This window comes from Nomascus leucogenys, chromosome 11 (assembly GCF_006542625.1).
Source record: "Nomascus leucogenys isolate Asia chromosome 11, Asia_NLE_v1, whole genome shotgun sequence".
In the NCBI taxonomy this organism is placed as follows: domain Eukaryota; kingdom Metazoa; phylum Chordata; class Mammalia; order Primates; family Hylobatidae; genus Nomascus; species Nomascus leucogenys.
In genome coordinates, this window is record NC_044391.1 from 54,747,569 (window position 1) to 54,765,293 (window position 17,725).

Consider the following 17,725-nt stretch of genomic DNA (forward strand, 5'->3'; position numbering starts at 1 on the left):
AAGACTCCTAGGATCACTGCAAAGTCTGGCTATCTGCAGAGCTCCAAGTATCAGTTCAAATACAAGATCCAAAGTATCACAGCGCTCTGTGCCTTAATCCCAAAGTGCGATGTCTCTCAAGACTCCTTCTCTATAGGCTGGGTGGGGTAGGATCTGTAGTCTAGAAGAGTATACCCAGCTCTTGATAAACTGTTGTGGTTTCTCTGACTATCTATGATTTCAGCTATCTAATACTACTGGTAGTATGGGTAGGAGGGAAGGTTGGGGAGAGAATGCAAACAGTTAATCAAAAAATAAAATAATCTTGTGGGGTGGGGTGGACTGGGGGACAGGGTCTGAAATGACATATTATCCTTGTGGAGATTGATACATCAGCAGGAAGTCAAACTAACTTCATTTCATAAGGATACAAACTTGCAAGCTTGATTTGTTTTTAATTCCCCTGTCTTTTCAGGCCTCGCAGAGACTGTAAGTTCCTTGAACTCCAGAACCAGGTGAGGAAAGATGCAGAAAGAAGTAGTGGAAAAGGGAGAAGCGCGGTGAGGAATTAGGAATCTTGAGAGAGGAATCCCCTTCTCCTCTTTAAAAAGAATGTAAAAACCAAGGGCATTGCAAGATCCCCAGAAAAAGAAGTAGCTAGATACCAAAAAAGCGCTTTTCCCTACCTTCTTGTTGTTTCTATTGTAGCCAAAAGTCGAAATCCCGGGCCTGGAAGTCACGGATAGCAGCATTTTCTCTTTAATGTTAGGGAACGAGTGAGAGAGAGAGAGAAAGGGAGGGGGTAAGAAAGACGGGGAGGGAGGGAGGAGGGGAGCGAGGGAAAGGGGGAGAGGGAGGGAAGAAAAAAGGGAGGGGGAGGAGAAAGGAGGAGAAAAGGAGCAGCAGGAGAGAGATGAAGGGGGCGCTGCGGGCAGAGAATGAGCTCGGGCTGCTCCTTTACGTCACTGAGAGAAGTTAACAGAGTCTGAATGAGGCAGAGGCACTTCCACTGGGTCCTAATGCCCAAGATGTTTTTTTGTTTGTTTGTTTTTCATAGTCTCAGGAGTTAAAGCTAGAAAGAGGAGTTCTCAGGTCTAACCCCTTTCAAATTTATCCTCTTTCCTCTATGAACAAGTTCTGATTCTCATATAAAGACAATGAGGGCTTTATTTCCACCCTTAGATCTCAGCTATAAGATTTCAAGTTTGATTTTAAAGGGGCTCCTGAGACATTGCCTTGGAGAACACGCAAAAAAAAAAACAGAGTTAGAGACAGAGTGTGTGAGATAAGCTCAGGGCTTCCCCTACTTTACACTTACAGTGATTTTTTTGTTTTTTTTTTTGAGACAGAGTTTTACTCTGTCACCCAGGCTGAAGTGCAGTGGTGCAATCCCGGATCCGGCTCACTGCAACCTCCACCTTCCGCAATTCTCCTGCCTCAGCCTCTGGAGTAGCTGGGATTACAGGTGACCACCACCACACCCAGCTGATTTTTGTATTTTTTAGTAAGGACAGGGTTTCTCCATGTTGGCCAGGCTGGTCTCGAACTCCTGACCTCAAGTGATCCACCCACTCAACCTCCCAAAGTGCTGGGATTACAGGCATGAGCCACCACCCCTGGCCCATTTACAGTGATCTTAATGTACAAAGGAACAAATAGAGGAACACACCAAAGAGCAGAGCTAAGCAAAACAGAGTATGGGGTATAACTAGTTTCAGATCCTTAGATGTGTTTCTCTTGGGTCACACCAATGGGCTGATGCCCCTCACTATTTTAGATTCTCTGAGGAATGAGTTCATACTTAAGAAGGAATTATCAAACTGGACTATATCACGAAACTTGGTGCCTAGTCATTTCTCTAACAATTGCAGGCTATCTTATTTAACATTTTGCCCTACTATTTCCTCATCTTTAAGATCCATGAAACTGAAAAAATTAGAGTAACTCACCAAACCTGGAATTTATGTCTAAATTGAAGTCTACAGTTGGGATGTCTGCTTCGAGTTGTATGAGCTGTTAAAAAAAAAAAAAACTACTTAAGAAGCATATGCTTCAACAGAATAAAAACACAAAATTCTTAGGAAGGAATATAAATTTCAGAGTCAAGAACCTAATAGAGTTGCAACACTTACCTCTACTAGTTTCCAAAGAACGTCTTTGTAGGAGTAACCTTAACAAGAAAGGAAACCAAAAACTTAAGAATGATATCCAGTAACCCCTACCAATCCAAGTGGAATAGGGATGTAAAATGAAAGCCTTCAAATCCTTTCATAAGGCCACCTTGCTGCCATTCTAAGTAGGCTCTTGAGATATAAATTAACCCTGTCTGTTTTGTGACAACAAATATTAACCCCAAACCCTCCCTCAAATGAAGTTCTGGTCTCTATTCTAGTTTCCCTGTCACTTTTTTGCTATGATGAAGGGAACAGACAGTATTAGTATTCTGCAGAGTAAATATACATACCCTACCCCCAATCTCTAACTTTCATTTCCAATAGGACAGGAAGTGCCTGTTCAGCTCAAGGGACACAGGAAGGGTGGGACAGCCTCAGTGTGGGAATTGCAACTGAGATTGGAAACACAGCAGCCAAATGCAGTAAGTAAATAAATGAAGGCATCAATCAGTGATATATATATATATATATATATATATATATATATATATATATATTTTTTTTTTTTTTTTTTTTTTTTTTTTTTCTGAGACAGAGTCTTGCTCTGTTGCCCAGGCTAGAGTGCAGTGGTGCTATCTTGGCTCACCGCAACCTTCACCTCCTGGGTTCAAGTGATTCTCCTGCCTCAGCCTCCCGAGTAGCTGAGACTACAGGCATGCACCACCATGCCCAGCTAATTTTTTTGTATTTTTAGTAGAGATGGGGTTTCACCATGTTGGCCAGACTGGTCTCAAACTCCCGACCTCAGGTGATCTGCCCGCCTCAGCCTCCCAAAGTGCTGGGATTACAGGACTGAGCCACTGCGCCCGACCCATATATATATTTTTTTAAGTCCCTTTTCTGCTCTCAGAGACTCTCATTAACCAATTTATCCTTGCTGTTTAGGCCCTTGGATGATATCTTCTTCTTTACCCTAACAATGTGGTACAAAAACCTTTCTCTTGAAGGCCTGATTCATAAAGGCAATCAACCCAATTTAACTTTTTTTTTAAGTCTAATTTTTCTTTCTACTTTTTTTTTTTTTCCCCCAAGACAGAGTCTCACTCTGTCGCCAGGCTGGAGTGCAGTGGTGCAATCTCGGCTCACTGAAACCTCTGCCTCCCGGGTTCCAACGATTCTCCTGCCTTAGCCTCCTGAGTAGCTGGTACTACAGGCACGTGCCATGACGCCCAGCTAATTTCTGTATTTTTAGTAGAGATGGGGTTTCACCAAGTTGGCCAGGGTGATCTTGATCTCTTGACCTCATGATCCAGCCACTCAGGCCTCCCAAAGTGCTGGGATTACAGGCGTAAGCCACCGCGCCTGGCCTTTTTTTTTTTTTTTTGAGACAGAGTCTCGCTCTGTCACCCAGGCTGGAGTGCAGTGACATGATCTCAGCTCACTGCAATCTCGACCTCTCGGGTTCAAGCCATTCTCGTGCCTCAGCCTCCCAAGTAGCTGGAATTATAGGTGCGCAACCACCACACCTGGCTAATTTTTGTATTTTTAGTAGAGACAGGGTTTCATCATGTTGGCCAGGCTGGTCTCGAAATCCTGACTTCAAGTGATCCACCTGCCTCAGCCTTCCAGAGTGCTGGGATTACAGGTGTGAGCCACTGCTCCCAGCCTACTTATCATTTTTTATGATGAGAACATGTGAAATTTACTCTTTTAGCAATTTGGAAATGCATAATAGCCTATTATTAACAATTTTCACCACACGCGCAATAGAGCTCGGACACACACAAAAAAACAGCTTATTCCTCCTAAGATTTTGTGACAGTTTGACCAGCATCTCCCCATTTCCTCCATCCCCCGGCTTCTTTTTTTTTTTTTTTTTTTTGAGACATAGTCTCACTCTGTTGCCCATGCTGGAGTGCAGTGGCGTGATCTTGGCTCACCGCAACCTCCACCTCCCAGGTTCAAGCGATTCTCCTGCCTCAGCCTCCCAAGTAGCTGGGACTATAGGCACTCGCCACCATGCCCAGCTAATTTTTGTATTCTTAGTAGACACGGGGTTTCACTATATTGGCCAGGCTGGTCTTGAACTCCTGGTCTCATGATCTACCTGCCTCGGTCTCCCAAAGTGTTGGGTTTACAGGCATGAGCCACCAAGCCCGGCTGGTCCCCCAGCTTTCTGTAACCACCATTCTATTTTCTGCTACCATGAGTTGATTGTTTTAGATTCTATGTATAAGTGAGAAATTACAGTATTTGTCTTCTTGTGCCTGGCTTATTTCACTTAATACAATGTTCTCCAATTCCATCTATGTTGTCACAAATAACAGAATTTCCTTCTTTTTTAAAGCTGAGGCTGAGTGAGGTGGCTCACAACCTATAATCCCAGCACTTTGGGAAGCCAAGGTGGGAGGATCACTTGAGCCCAGGAGTTCAAGACTAGTCCAGGCAATATAGTGAGACCCCACCTATACAAAAAATAAAAAAAAATTAGCCAGGTATGGTAGTGCATGCCTATGGTCCCAGCTACTTGGGAGGCTGAGGTGGGAGGATTACTTGAGTCCAGGAATTCGAGGCTGCAGTGAGACATGATCACGCCACTGCACTCCAGCATGGCTGACAGAGTGAGATCCTGTCTCAAAAAAATTAATAAAATTGAATAGTACTCTACTGTGTATATATAGCATATTTTTTTAATTCATTAATCTGTGGGTGAACACTTAGGTTGATTCCATAACTTGGCTACCCTAAATAGTGCTGCAATAAACATGGGAATGCAGACATCTCTTCAATGAACTGATTTCAAATCTTTTGGGTAAATACCCAGAAGTGACATTGCTGTTCTTGAACAAACAAGACCAGGCTGGTCTTGAACTCATGGTCTCAAGTGATCCTCCCACTTTGACTTCCCAAAGGCATGAGCCACTGCACCCAGTCCAATTCTAATATTCCTAGTGTGTTATATTCTCACTTTCATTCCTTAATACTTAATGATCCCTTAGAATTTAAAGAAGTTGAGACCTCACCCCTATAAAAAAAAAGGGGGGGGGCGGGGGCAAGAGACCAGGCATGGTGGCTCACGCCTGTAATCCAGCACTTTGGGAGGCTAAGGTGGTTGGATTGCTTGAGCTTAGGAGCCCAGACCAGCTGGATAACATGGTGAGAGCCTCGTCTCTATTAAAAAAAAAAAAATTGTTTTAAATAGTTAATGCCAAGCACATGGCTCGTGTCTATAATCACAGCTACTCAGGAGGCTGAGGCAAGAGGATAGCTTGAGGCCAGGAGTTCCAAGACCATACCTGTAACAGAGCAAGACTCTGTCTCTAAAAAAATTAAAATTAAAACAAAAATTAGCTAAGTGTGGTTGTGTGCGCCTATAGTCCCAGCTACTGGGGAGGCTGAGACAGAGGGATTACTTGAGCCCAGGAGTTCAAGGCTGCAGTAAACTGTGATCTGTCATGACACTCCAGCCTGGGCGACAGAGAGAGACCCTATTTCTAAAAAAATACATAAATAAATCTGTAATAAAATAAAAAGTTTAAAAAATAATCAAATTAAGAAAAAATTAAAAACAGTTAGAAACCATGGGTTTTAGAAAAAGGCAGACCTGAGTTCAAATCCTGACAACAGGCTGGACACAGTAGCTCATGCCTGTAATCCCAGCACTTTGGGAGGCCAAGGTGGGCAGATCACTTTAGGCCAGGAGTTTGAGACCAGCCTGGCCAACATGGCAAAACCCTGTCTGTACTGAAAATACAAAAATTAGCTGGGTGTGGTGCATGCCTGTAATCCCAGCTACTCGGAAGGCTGAGGCACAAGAATCACTTGAACCTGGGAGGCAGAGATTGCAGTAAGCCGAGATTGCTCCACTGCATTCCAGCCTGGGTGACAGAGCAAGACTGTCTCCAAAAAGAAAATTAAAATCCTGACACCACTGTTAGTTACTACTTATATGACTTTAGACCAAGTTACTTAACATCTCTCATTCACCCACGTGCAAAGTGAAGATAATACTTCATTAGCCTTTGGAATCAGACCTAAGTTCTGATCCAGACCTATTACTCACAAGCTGAGTGACACTGGGAGAAATTACCTCACATATCTGAACCCTACTTTCCTTATCTGTAAAATGGAATAATAAATAGTATCTGTTCCCTAAAATTGTAATGAAATGAAATAAGGCAATGCATATAAAGCCCCTAAGAAGGTGCCTGACACTTGGTAAACACTCAATAGATGTTAGGTTCATTGTGATTAATCACTCTACCACCTGCCAGCGTGTATCCCTCTGGGTATCATATAACCCAATTTGAAGATCCGAAGTGAGCAATTCCAAAAACTGGCATCTTAGTTACATTCAAAAGATTATCCTAGAATCAAGCAGGCTAAACTACACACCTCGAAAAGTTTCAGGGATCATCCAATCTAGTTTCTTCCCTCTCTCCCATAAGCGTACAACCTGATTGTTAATAAATTATTTTCATAATTCTTAATCTCCTGGAAATTGGTGGAATATGTCTTATCTCTAGAAAAAAAAGGAAACAAAATAATACAAAATCAAAAAACACTAGATATAAGACACCCCAGCTCCCATTTCTCTTTGAGTCCTACCATCCAAGAAATAAAAACAAGTCTGGCAGAAAAAAAAGGAGGACTTCCATGCATCCTAAGATTTAACCCCATTCCTCTACTCTACAAGTAGAGAATATCAGATAGAAGGGAGATAAAAGAAGGATCTAATTCAATAAGCTCTACTTATGTGAACTAATACAAAAACCTAAATTTTTGTTTGTTTGTTTGTTTTTGAGACAGAGTCTCTGTCTGTCACCCAGGCTGGAGTACAACGGCATGATCTTGGCTCACTGCAACCTCCACCTCCCGGGTTCAAGCAATTACCCTGCCTCAGCTTCCTAAGTAGCTGGGATTACAGGCGCTTGCTACCACACCCGGCTAATTTTTTGTATTTTTAGTAGAGACAGGGTTTCACCATTTTTGCCAGTCTGGTCTCGAACTCCTGACCTCAGGCGACTCACCCGCCTTGGCCTCCCACAGTGCTGGGATTACAGGTGTGAACCACGGCGCCCGGCCTAAAAATCTAAATTTTTATAATCTAGTAAGTTAAGACCACAGAAGTAAAATGACCCAGATATGCAAACTGATGCCAAAGATGTATTATGTTAAAGAGCACCAACAAAACTGGAAACTAAATTCTTCATTCTGGTGAGTATATATATTATAAATACATATATTTTTTATGACAGGGTCTCACTCTGTCACCTAGGCTGGAGTGCAGTAGCACAATCACGGCTCACAACAGGCAGCTTTGACTTCCCCAGGTTCAGGTGATCCTCGCACCCACCCCACCCCTCCCCACCCTGTAGCTGGGACTACAGGCATGCACCACCACACCTGGCTAACTTTTGCAATTTTTTTTTTTTTGGTAGAGATGGGGTTTCATCATGTTGCCCAGGCTGGTCTTGAATTCCTCAGCTAAAGCAATGTGTCCACCTCAGTCTCCAAAACTGCTGGCATTACAGGTGAGTATATTTGTAAAGGAGTTATGGAATTCTGTGGAAATGTTGGGGAAGGTAATAGTATTCTGTGGTTAGATTCAGGAAGTATATGGGAGGAGGAAGAATCCTACTTCCTCCAGTGTATTTACTTTGACGCCCTTCTGCTTTGCCCATTATATTGCCCACATTTTTCCAGATTTAGTCAATGCCTCTCTAATTCTTGGTTCTCACGAACCCAGCACTCAGGAATTGTTTTGAAGGGAAAAAACCAAAATGAGAGTTATCTGTAACTTCTTTGGGGAAGAGACATTTGTACCTGATTCAATATAGGCTTGTTTGTGATTTCTCCAGAAAAACAACTCTTTTAAACAAGTGTCCAAGGTGAAGGGGTAGGGGCTAGATCAACCCCAAAATGTAGCTGAAAAATGTCCCAGCACTTTGGGAGGCTGAGGTGGGCAGATTGCTTCAGTCCAGGAGTTCGAGACCAATGTGGGCAACATGGCAAAACCCCATTTCTGCTAAAAATACAAAAAACTAGCCAGGCATGGTAGTGCACATCTGTAGTCCCAACTCCTCAGGAGGCTGAGGTGGGAGAGCCACCTGAGCCTGGGAGGTCGAGGCTGCAGTGAGCTGAGACGGCGCCATTGTACTCCAGCCCAGGCAACCAAAGTGGGATCCTGTCTCAAAATAAAAGAAAAAGAAAAATAAAGAAAAATGTTTGCATGCCTCTATTGGCCCCTCCATATCAGGGTGGAGAATTCAGAAGAATGTATTACCTGTAGATGTGCTGGACCCTAGCCAGACATTCCAATGGAGACAGGCTGGTGTGGTATATGTGGCTGAAAGCAATGAGACAGGTCAGTTTGCGTGTGAGGCTCTGACTGTGGCTTAGAGACCTGAACAAGGTATATTAGAGCCAAAGAAACATTTTTCCCTAAGTATAAATACTCCCTGTGGATTATCTTCCCATTCCACTGACTAACTTTTGTGTCCAAAAGGCTATGTAATGGAAATAGTCCAAAAAGTTGAGTTTATTGGCCAGGCGCGGTGGCTCAATCCTAGCACTTTGGGAGGCCGAGGTGGGCGGATCACTTGAGGTGAGGAGTTCGAGACCAGCCTAGTCAACATAGTGAAACCCTGTCTTTACTAAAAATACAAAAATTAGCCAGGCGTGGTGGCACACGCCTGTAATCCCAGCTACTTGGGAGACTGAGGCAGGAGAATCGCTTGAACCTGGGAGGCAGAGGTTGCAGTGAGCTGAGATCTTGCCACTGCACTCCAGCCTGGGCAACAGAGTGAGACTCTGTCTCAAAAAAAAGAAAGTTGAGTTTATTTCCTGGTAAAAAAGATGAGATTATGTCTTAGGGAAAAGTAAAAAAAAAAATGAAACAAACAAATAAACAAAAACAGTTTATTGAACATACCAGTTTCCTTAGGCAAGAAACGTTAATGAGCTACACCAAACAAGAAAGCAAAGCTTAGCCATGACCCCTTCTGATGTAGAGGGAATGACAAAATTGGTCTAAAACAAAAAATTGGAAAAGTTTGTCTTTTTACCTCTTTGACTTACCTCACTGGCAAACAAGGAAAAAGACAGCTCTGAAGAATTATTTCTTTCACACCTGGATATCAGTGCTAACAGGCTCTCTTCTCCTATAGCAACAGATATTCCTGGACAAACATTGCTACAGAGAATATTCTAACAAAATTGTCAAATGGACTTTTCCTTTGCCAGACGCTGAAGGAATACAGGAACCAAATCATTTAGAATCACTGGGCTAGAAAATTAGCATATTGTAGAAAGAAAAGACTAGAATGAATTCTATGTAACCCAGAATATACTACATTGATTATATGGTGGTATTCATTGTATTCTCTTTTTATTTTTATTTTATCACCTACCAGAAAGATATATTCTCTAAATGTGTGTTTCCTTCACACCTGAGGCATTAGTTTTGCTTGGCCTTGGCCTCATCTATCCCTAAAATAAATAACTCAGATGATCCCAATAGGGCCCACAACTGATTCAACAATTAGGCTGAATCAAATGAGACTGCTGTCACCATAGGTCAAATCTTAATCTTTTCATATTATTGAATACTAGCAATTTCATATGGTTAAATCTAAATATTGCAAGAAATGTGAGACTGTGGGGATGATAATGAGCCAAAACAGTAATTAATTGGATAGTTCCTTCCCCTTGTCCTCTCTCATTTTCAGATTAAAAAAACAAATCCCAGAGAGGCAAGCTCACTTACACAAGGTCATAGGGGTCAAATAGCAGCATAAGTGACATCAGAATCCAGATTTCTTCTTCTTCTTTTTTTTTTTTCTTTTTTTGAGATGGAGTCTCACTCTGTTGCCCAGGCTGGAGTGCGATGGCGCGATCTCGGCTCACTGCAACCTCCGCCTCCCGGGTTCAAGCAATTCCCCTGCCTCGGCCTCTGGAGCAGCTGGGATTACAGGCACACGTCACCACGCCCGGCTAATTTTTGTATTTTTAGTAGAGACGGGGTTTCACCATGTTGGCCAGGCTGGTCTCAAACTCCTAACCTCAGGTGATCTGCCTGCCTCGGCCTCCCAAAGTGTTGGGATTATAGCTGTGAGCCATGCTCCTGGCCAGAATTCATATTTCTTGACTCAATTCTATCCTTTCTATTTGCCTGTAAAATTAAAAATTCCAGTAAATATGTACTTTGGGGTCAGAAATAATAAAGGAATAATCCTAGGAATCCAGAAGTGAAAGATTCAACTATTTTCCTCAAGCCAGCCCCTTACCTCAAGTAGTAGTCATATTCAATATTCTCACTTATTCTTAACTTACACACTGGGTAATATTTCTAGGGATAAACTTACAACACAAACAGCAAGAGGTTTGTTGAAAACCACATTTGCTGAGAAGCACTCCTAATGAAGATTCTACCTGAGTTTTGATTCGCTACATATTTAGAAGATAATTTGCTTGAAATCTGCTTTCCAGATAATTAGGACCATATCCTAAAACTCTCAGGTGAAACATAAGATTTGAATGTAAGGGCTGGGCACGGTGGCTCACACCTGTAATCCCAGCACTTTGGGAGGCTGAGGCAGGCAGATCACTTGAGGTCAGAAGTTCAAGACCAGCCTGGCCAACATGGTGAAACCCTATCTCTACTAAAAATACAAAAAAATCAGCGAGGCGTGGTGGTGTGGCTCTGTCCCAGCTACTCGGGAGTCTGAGGCAAGAGAATCACTTGAACCCAGAGGCAGAGGTTGCAGTGAGCCAAGATTGTGCTACTGCACTCTAGCCTGGGCAACAGAGGGAGACTCTGTCTCAAAAAGAGAGAGAGAGAGAGATTTGAATTTAAGAAATAATTGTTTTTCTATTTTTCCTGTTCATATGGTGCTGAAAAAGTAATTGTTAAAATATAAATATACATTAGTTATAAGGTCACTAGTCATGAGCAGCCTTCACTAGAAGCATAAGCTTGATGAGGAGACGGACTGTGACTGTTTTGTACACCATTATATCCTTAGCATTCAGCAGGACCTGGCTAATTTAAAATTTTAAAATATTTGTTAAATGAATAAATGGACTGTCTCAGAACACAAAATTTACATCTGAAAAAAATGTTACTAATTAAAAATGGTAAGGCTGGGCGCAGTGGCTCACACCTGTGATCCCAGCACTTTGGGAGGCTGAGGCGGGTGGATCATGAGGTCAGGAGATCAAGACCATCCTGGCTAACACAGTGAAACCCCGTCTCTACGAAAAATACAAAAAAAATGAGCCGGGCGTGGTGGTGGGCACCTGTAGTCCCAGCTACTCGGAAGGCTGAGGCAGGAGAATGGTGGGAACCCAGAAGGCAGAGCTTGCAGTGAGCCAAGATCTCACCACTGCACTCCAGCCTGGGCAACAGAGCGAGACTCCGTCTCAAAGGAAAAAAAAAAAAAGGTAAAAGTAGTGCTGGCAGTGATGGAATGGCACATTAGAACATCTAGGAGCTTTTCCCTTTATGTTTACAATATATTATTTTCTTTCTTTTTTTGTTTTTTGAGACACGGTCCTCTAGCAATCCTCCTGCCTCAGCACCACCCCCTAACAAATAGCAAGGACTACAGGCACATGCCACCAGGCCTGGCTAATTTTTAAATTTGTTGTAGAGACAGGAGTCTCATTATGTTGCCCAGGCTAGTCTCAAACTCATGGCCTTAAGGGAGATCCTCTTGCCTCGGCCTTCCAAAGTGCTGGGATTACAGGTATGAGCCACCATGCCTGGCCTGATTTTTTTTTATTGCCTATTTTTGTGTCTTGGAAGTCAGAGAGCTTGAACTTACCTGTGTCTCCTAACAGTAGAGTAAGCCCACTCTCACCTGTGGACTAAAGTTAAACTGCCATTAAAGACATCACATCAAGAGCTCCATTACAAATTTGTATTCCTATAACACTTTGTTTGAAATTTTCATAGGCTATTTTTTTTTTGAGACAGAATGTTGCTCTGTTGCCCAGGCTGGAGTGCAGCAGCACAGTCTCAACTCATGCAGCCTCTGCCTCCCAGGTGCAAGCGATTCTCCTGCCTCAGCCTCCCTAGTAGCTGGGATTACAGGTGCACACTACCATGCCCGGCTAATTTTTGTATTTTTCGTAGAGATGGGGTTTCGCCATGTTGGCCAGGCTGGCCTTGAACTCCTGACCTCAAGTAATCTGCCTGCCTCAGCCTCCCAAAGTGCTGGGATTACAGGTGTGAGCCATGACAGCCGGCCTTTTTAGGCTATTTTGGACTCTGCTTCACAGTTCCACCTGCACCTCTTGCTCCTAGATTGTCAACTCCTAGAAGCTAGATTGTCAACTCCTAGAAGGCAGGAACCAACTTTACTGATCTTATTATCATTAACAGCTAAACATAATTTAACTCGAGATTATTCACTGAAAGAATACAATTTTCACTTTTTAAGTATTTCACCTTCAATGGGAAAGTGAGCGTCCAATAAATATAACAGTAAGAGAAACACTGCCACCTTCTGGGTAAAACGGGTTGTGTCTCCTTTAGCAAATACTGGGAAAAGAAAGTATAGAATTTGTAGTTGGTAGATCAGAAGTTTCAAATTCAAACCCAGCTCTACTACTTGCTGTGTCAGTATATGTGCTGACAAAGTGGGCACCCACTTGCTGTGTTAAACTGGAAAATTACATTCTTAAAACATCAGTTTCCTATTCTACAAAATGGGCATCTAAGTAGTATCTGTACACTTCTTAGTATACTACTCTGTTTAATGGGCATCTAATAAGTATCTGTCCTGCTTATCTCTCAGAGATTATCAAGGCAGTCAAATCAGGTGACTATAAAGTACTTTGTTTATTATGTAGTATTTTACTATATAAAAGTACTTTATTATATAGTATTTTACGAATATGAAATATATTTTTCACCTATACTTGATATTTACTACACCATGTTGAATATAACAAATCCATCTTATTTTTTACTGTAAACTTTGGTTATGAACCTGCAGCTAGAGAGTCAAAGCAAACTTGTCAAATTTTAGATTGCTAAAGACAAACTTTTTTTTTTTTTGAGATAGGGTCTTGCTCTGTTGCCCAGGATGGAGTGAAGTGCCTCTTGATTATGCCTCGCTGCAGCTTTGACATCCTGGGCTCAATTGATCCTCCCACCCATGCCTCCTGAGTAGCTGGGACTACAGGCACATGCCACCATGCCTCACTAATTTAAAAAATTTTTTTTAACTTTAAACAAATTTTTATTACACAAAGGTTGTCACATAATTGGATATTTCTCTACTTTGTACACAATTATTCTCACTCTCCACAGAAAGGCTGCTTAACTTCTCATCTGGTGGTGGCAAGCACTAAAATCCTGATTTTAACAGAATAGTAGTAAAAATGTCTCAGTGATTTAAGTTGAAAGCCATACATTCGTACATGGCTCCTGTACCCAGTATCAGGAATGTACAAATGTTTTTTATTCAGAAATACAAAATAAATTATCTGTAGGCATGGACAATGACAGCAGTAAACCATTATATATTTTGTCAACTGAAACCAGTAACTGATGGTTATAGTGATTTTCAGCCAGCCTTTTTCTTCATTTTTCTCCAACTGACTTCTCTGAAGTTATTGGTGAGGAACACTGCCTTGGGCTTCCTGTCACAGTTCATTAACAAAGGTAAAGCACTAATCTAGGAGTTAGAACATGCCACTTCCCATACCACCTCCCATTCCACCCATTGCACCCATTCCAGGGTCCTTCTCTTCTTTAGGAATTTCTGTTGACTACAACTTCTGCTGTAGTTAACAGAGAGGCCACACCAGCATCCAACAAAGCAGTTCTCACAACCTTTGTTGGGTCAATAATTCATTTTTCCACCATATTCACAAAATCTCCAACCATAGCATCATAACCAACTTCTGAGGAAATTTGCGTCATTTTCTCAACTATCAAAGATCCTTCAACACCTGCATTTTTTTTTTTTTTTTTTTTGAGGCGAAATCTCACTCTGTCACCCAGGCTGGAGTGCAGTGGCACGAACTTGGCTCACTGCAAGCTCTGCCTCCTGGGTTCACACCATTCTCCTGCCTCAGCCTCCCACGCCTGGCTAATTTTTTTGTATTTTTTTTTTTTTTTTAGTAGAGACAGGGTTTCACCGTGTTAGCCAGGATGGGACACCTGCATTCTTAGCAATGGTCATTGCTGGAATTTTGAGTGTTCTTTTAATAATTTCTATACCAATTTTTTGATCTTCATTAGCTGGAGTCAATGAGTCCAAGGCTAGAATGCATCGAAGCAGGGCACAACCCCCTCCCAATACAATGCCTTCTTCAACAGCAGCTCTTGTAGCATTAAGGGCATCTGAACTCTGTCTTTCTTTTCATTCACTTCAACATCACTTGTCCCACCAACCTTCAGCACAGCTACTCCATCTGAAAGTTTTGCCAGCCGTTCATTCAGTTTTTCCTTTTCATATTCACTAGTTGTGACATCTGACTGCTCAATGATTTCTTGAATATGTTTTTCAATTTGAGCCTTGTCACCTTTTCCTTTTAAGAGCATGGCACCGTCTTTGGTCACAATGACCTCTCCAACGTTTCCTAAGTCATGAGGCTGAACATCTTCAAGATTTAGGGTCAACCCCTCTTCTCCAAACACTGCACTACCAGTAGCAATTGCCATATCTTTAAGCTGGTTCTTTCTATTGTCACCAAACCCTGGAGCCTTGATTGCCACAACCTGAAGACCCACCTTTAGCCTATACAAGACGAGTGTACTTAGAGCTTCTCCATCAGCATCTTCAGCGATTATGACCAAAGGCTTACAGTGAGCATTGGCAATTTCAAGAGCAGGTACAATGGACTGGACACTAGAAATTTTCTTTTCACTCAACAGAACATAGGCATCCTGGAATTCACATTTCTGACCTTTTGATGTATTAATAAAGTATGGAGAAATATAGCCTCGATCAAACTTTATGCCTTCAATCATTTCTAATTCATCATTCAGTGTTTTTCCATCCTTTACTGTGATGACACCCTTTCTTCCAACCTTTTTCTTTGCATCAGAGATATTGCCAATTTCTTTGTCTCCGTTTGCAGAAATTGTAGCAACCCGTGCAATTTCTTCAGGGGTGGTCACAGGTTTAGACTGCTTTTTAAGTTCAGCAAGTACAGCATCAACAGCTAACATCGCACCTCTCCTGATTTCCACTGGATTAACACCTTTGCTAATTTTCTCGAAGCCTTCCTTGGCTATAGAGCGTGCCAGTACAGTAGCAGTGGTAGTGCCATCCCCAGCCTCTTCATTTGTGTTATTGGCAACATCTTGAACAAGTTTAGCTCCAATGTTTTTATATTTATCCTTTAAGTCAATTGACTTTGCAACAGTCACACCATCTTTTGTTACTCTGAGACTTCCCCAGCTCTGCTCAATAATCACTGTTCTTCTTCCCTTTGGCCCCATTGTAAGGGCTACAGCATCGGCTAAAAGGTCTCTACCTTGAAGCATTAAGGCTCGGGCATCTGCACCAAATTTTACATCTTTTGCATAAGCCCGAGTGAGATGAGGAGCCAGTACCCTGGACACCAGTCTCATCTGGCGAAAGACTGTGGGTAACCGAAGCATTTCTGCCGGGCGGCGGCAGGGCGTGCACGCAGCGAGACAGGTTGTTGGTGGCGAGTGAGGGCTAAAAATTTTTATAGAGATGGGGTCTCACTATGTTGCCCAGGCTGGTCTCAAACTTCTGCACCCAAGTGATTCTCCCGCCTTGGCCTTACAAAGTGCCGGGATTACAAACATGAGCCACCATGCTTGGCCTGCCTTCTTTAAATGTTAATGCAGGTTTGCTATCATCAACTTATTAAAATGTGATTTTGAACATAAAATTATGCTCACATTAAAACTACACGGAGCAGGCCAGGCGTGGTGGCTCATGCCTGTAATCACAGCACTTTGGGAGGCCAAGGCGGGCGGATCACGAGGTCAGGAGATCGAGACCATCCTGGCTAACACGGTGAAACCCCGTCTCTACTAAAAAATACAAAAAAATTAGCTGGGCGTGGTGGCGGACACCTGCAGTCCCAGCTACTCAGGAGGCTGAGGCAGGAGAATGGCATGAACCCAGGAGGCAGAGCTTGCAGTGAGCCGAGATCGCGCCACTGCACTCCAGCCTGGGCGACAGAGCAGACTCCATCTCAAAAACAAAAACAAAAACAAAACTACACAGAGCTACCATTTCTCACCTGCCAGACTGGCAAAAACCCAGACTCTTACAACAAACTGTTGGTGAGACTGTGGGTTAAAAGGTACTTTCAAGCCTGGGCAATATAGCAACACCCCACCTCTAAAAAAAAAAAAAAAAAGTTTTTAAATAAGCCAGGCACGGTGGCATATGCCTGTAGTCCTAGCTACTCAGAAGGGTGAGGTGGGAGGATAGCTTGAGGCTGCAGTATGCCAAGATCATACCCCTGCACTCCAGCGTAAGCAACAGAGTGAAACCCTGTCTTTACAAAAAAAAAAAAAAAAAAAAAAAGGCGGGGAGGGCACTTTCATATATTGCTTGTGGAAAGACAAAATAAAATAACACCTTTCACACTATCTACCAAAATTATATGTGTATTTACCCTTCAACCCAACAGTCCCACTTGTAGGAATAGATCCGAAAGATACAATGGCAACAATAAGAAGAGACAGTACATATAAGGCATCTTCACAACAGTAAGCAAGAAAGCTATCAAAGACTACTGGGCGTATGTCAAAAGGATTCAAGAATCAACTTTAGAAGCCGGGCATGGGGGCTCACACCTGTAATCCTAGCACTTTAGGAGGCTGAGGCAGGAGGTCTGCTTGAGCCCAGGAGTTCAAGACCAGCCTGGGAAACACAGTCTCTATTGAAAAAAGTCAAAGATTAAATGAATAATATTTAAAAAGAATCAACTTCAGTGGGTTGCTATTGTCCAAAGATGGTACAGTTTGAGCATCAAAAAGAATAACTACAAAGAATGTAAACATGCCAAATTTAATAAAATCCGTAAGTTCGTAATAATTTTTCAAAACCCTAATTGATCATCTTTAAGAGGATATTACATACTCAACTTACTATGCCTAAAACTAGCAAATAAAGGAAAACAAGTTGAATATATAGGCTGCCTTTTCTATATGAATTGTTTCTCAGAATAACCAAGTAGTTGAAGAAAATCCTCCTTTATAGATGAATACAAAATAATAAAGAAATAAGGAACAGGCTCGGTGCAGTGGCTCACGCCTGTAATCCCAGCACCTTGGGAGGCCGAGGCGGGCAGATCACGAGGTCGGGAGTTCGAGACCAGCCTGGCCAACATGGTGAAACCCCGTCTCTACTAAAAATACAAAAAATCAGCCAGGTGTGGTGGCACGTGCCTGTAATCCCAGCTATTCGGGAGGCTGAGGCAGGAGACTTGCTTGAACCCGGGAGGTGGATGTTGCCGTGAGTGGCGATCCTGCCATTGCATTCCAGCCTGGGCAACAGAGCAAGACTCGGTCAAAAAAAAAAAAAAAAAAAAGGTTTCTGAATTCAGTTTGCTAATAATTTGTTAAGGATTTTTTTTAACATCTATATTCATAAGAGATATTGGTATATAGTTTTCCTTTCTTG

At 42.4% G+C, this 17,725-nt stretch overlaps 1 protein-coding gene and 1 pseudogene across 8 annotated transcripts in view; both read right to left on the reverse strand.

The window, feature by feature from the left end:
- RBMS2 (RNA binding motif single stranded interacting protein 2) overlaps positions 1–8,644 on the reverse strand; it is a 101,148-nt gene extending 92,504 nt beyond the window's left edge. For 5 of the 7 annotated variants that reach the window (XM_030822419.1, XM_030822418.1, XM_030822420.1 and 2 more), the window contains exon 1: positions 666–1,006. In XM_030822419.1, the coding sequence (XP_030678279.1) occupies positions 666–731 (66 nt within the window). In that variant the 5' untranslated portion in view covers positions 732–1,006. Of the gene's footprint in view, positions 1–665; positions 1,007–1,928; positions 1,993–2,111; positions 2,150–6,488; positions 6,691–8,379 lie in introns of those variants that run through there. The other 2 variants (XM_030822421.1, XM_030822422.1) reach the window with 2 other exon arrangements.
- A 4,674-nt stretch (positions 8,645–13,318) lies between these two features.
- LOC100582857 lies at positions 13,319–15,965 on the reverse strand (annotated as a pseudogene). The gene is made up of 2 exons (XR_120797.4): positions 14,269–15,965; positions 13,319–14,057 (listed from the first exon to the last, which is right to left on the reverse strand). The product of XR_120797.4 is annotated as a 60 kDa heat shock protein, mitochondrial-like (transcript).
- Between the last annotated feature and the right edge of the window lie 1,760 nt (positions 15,966–17,725).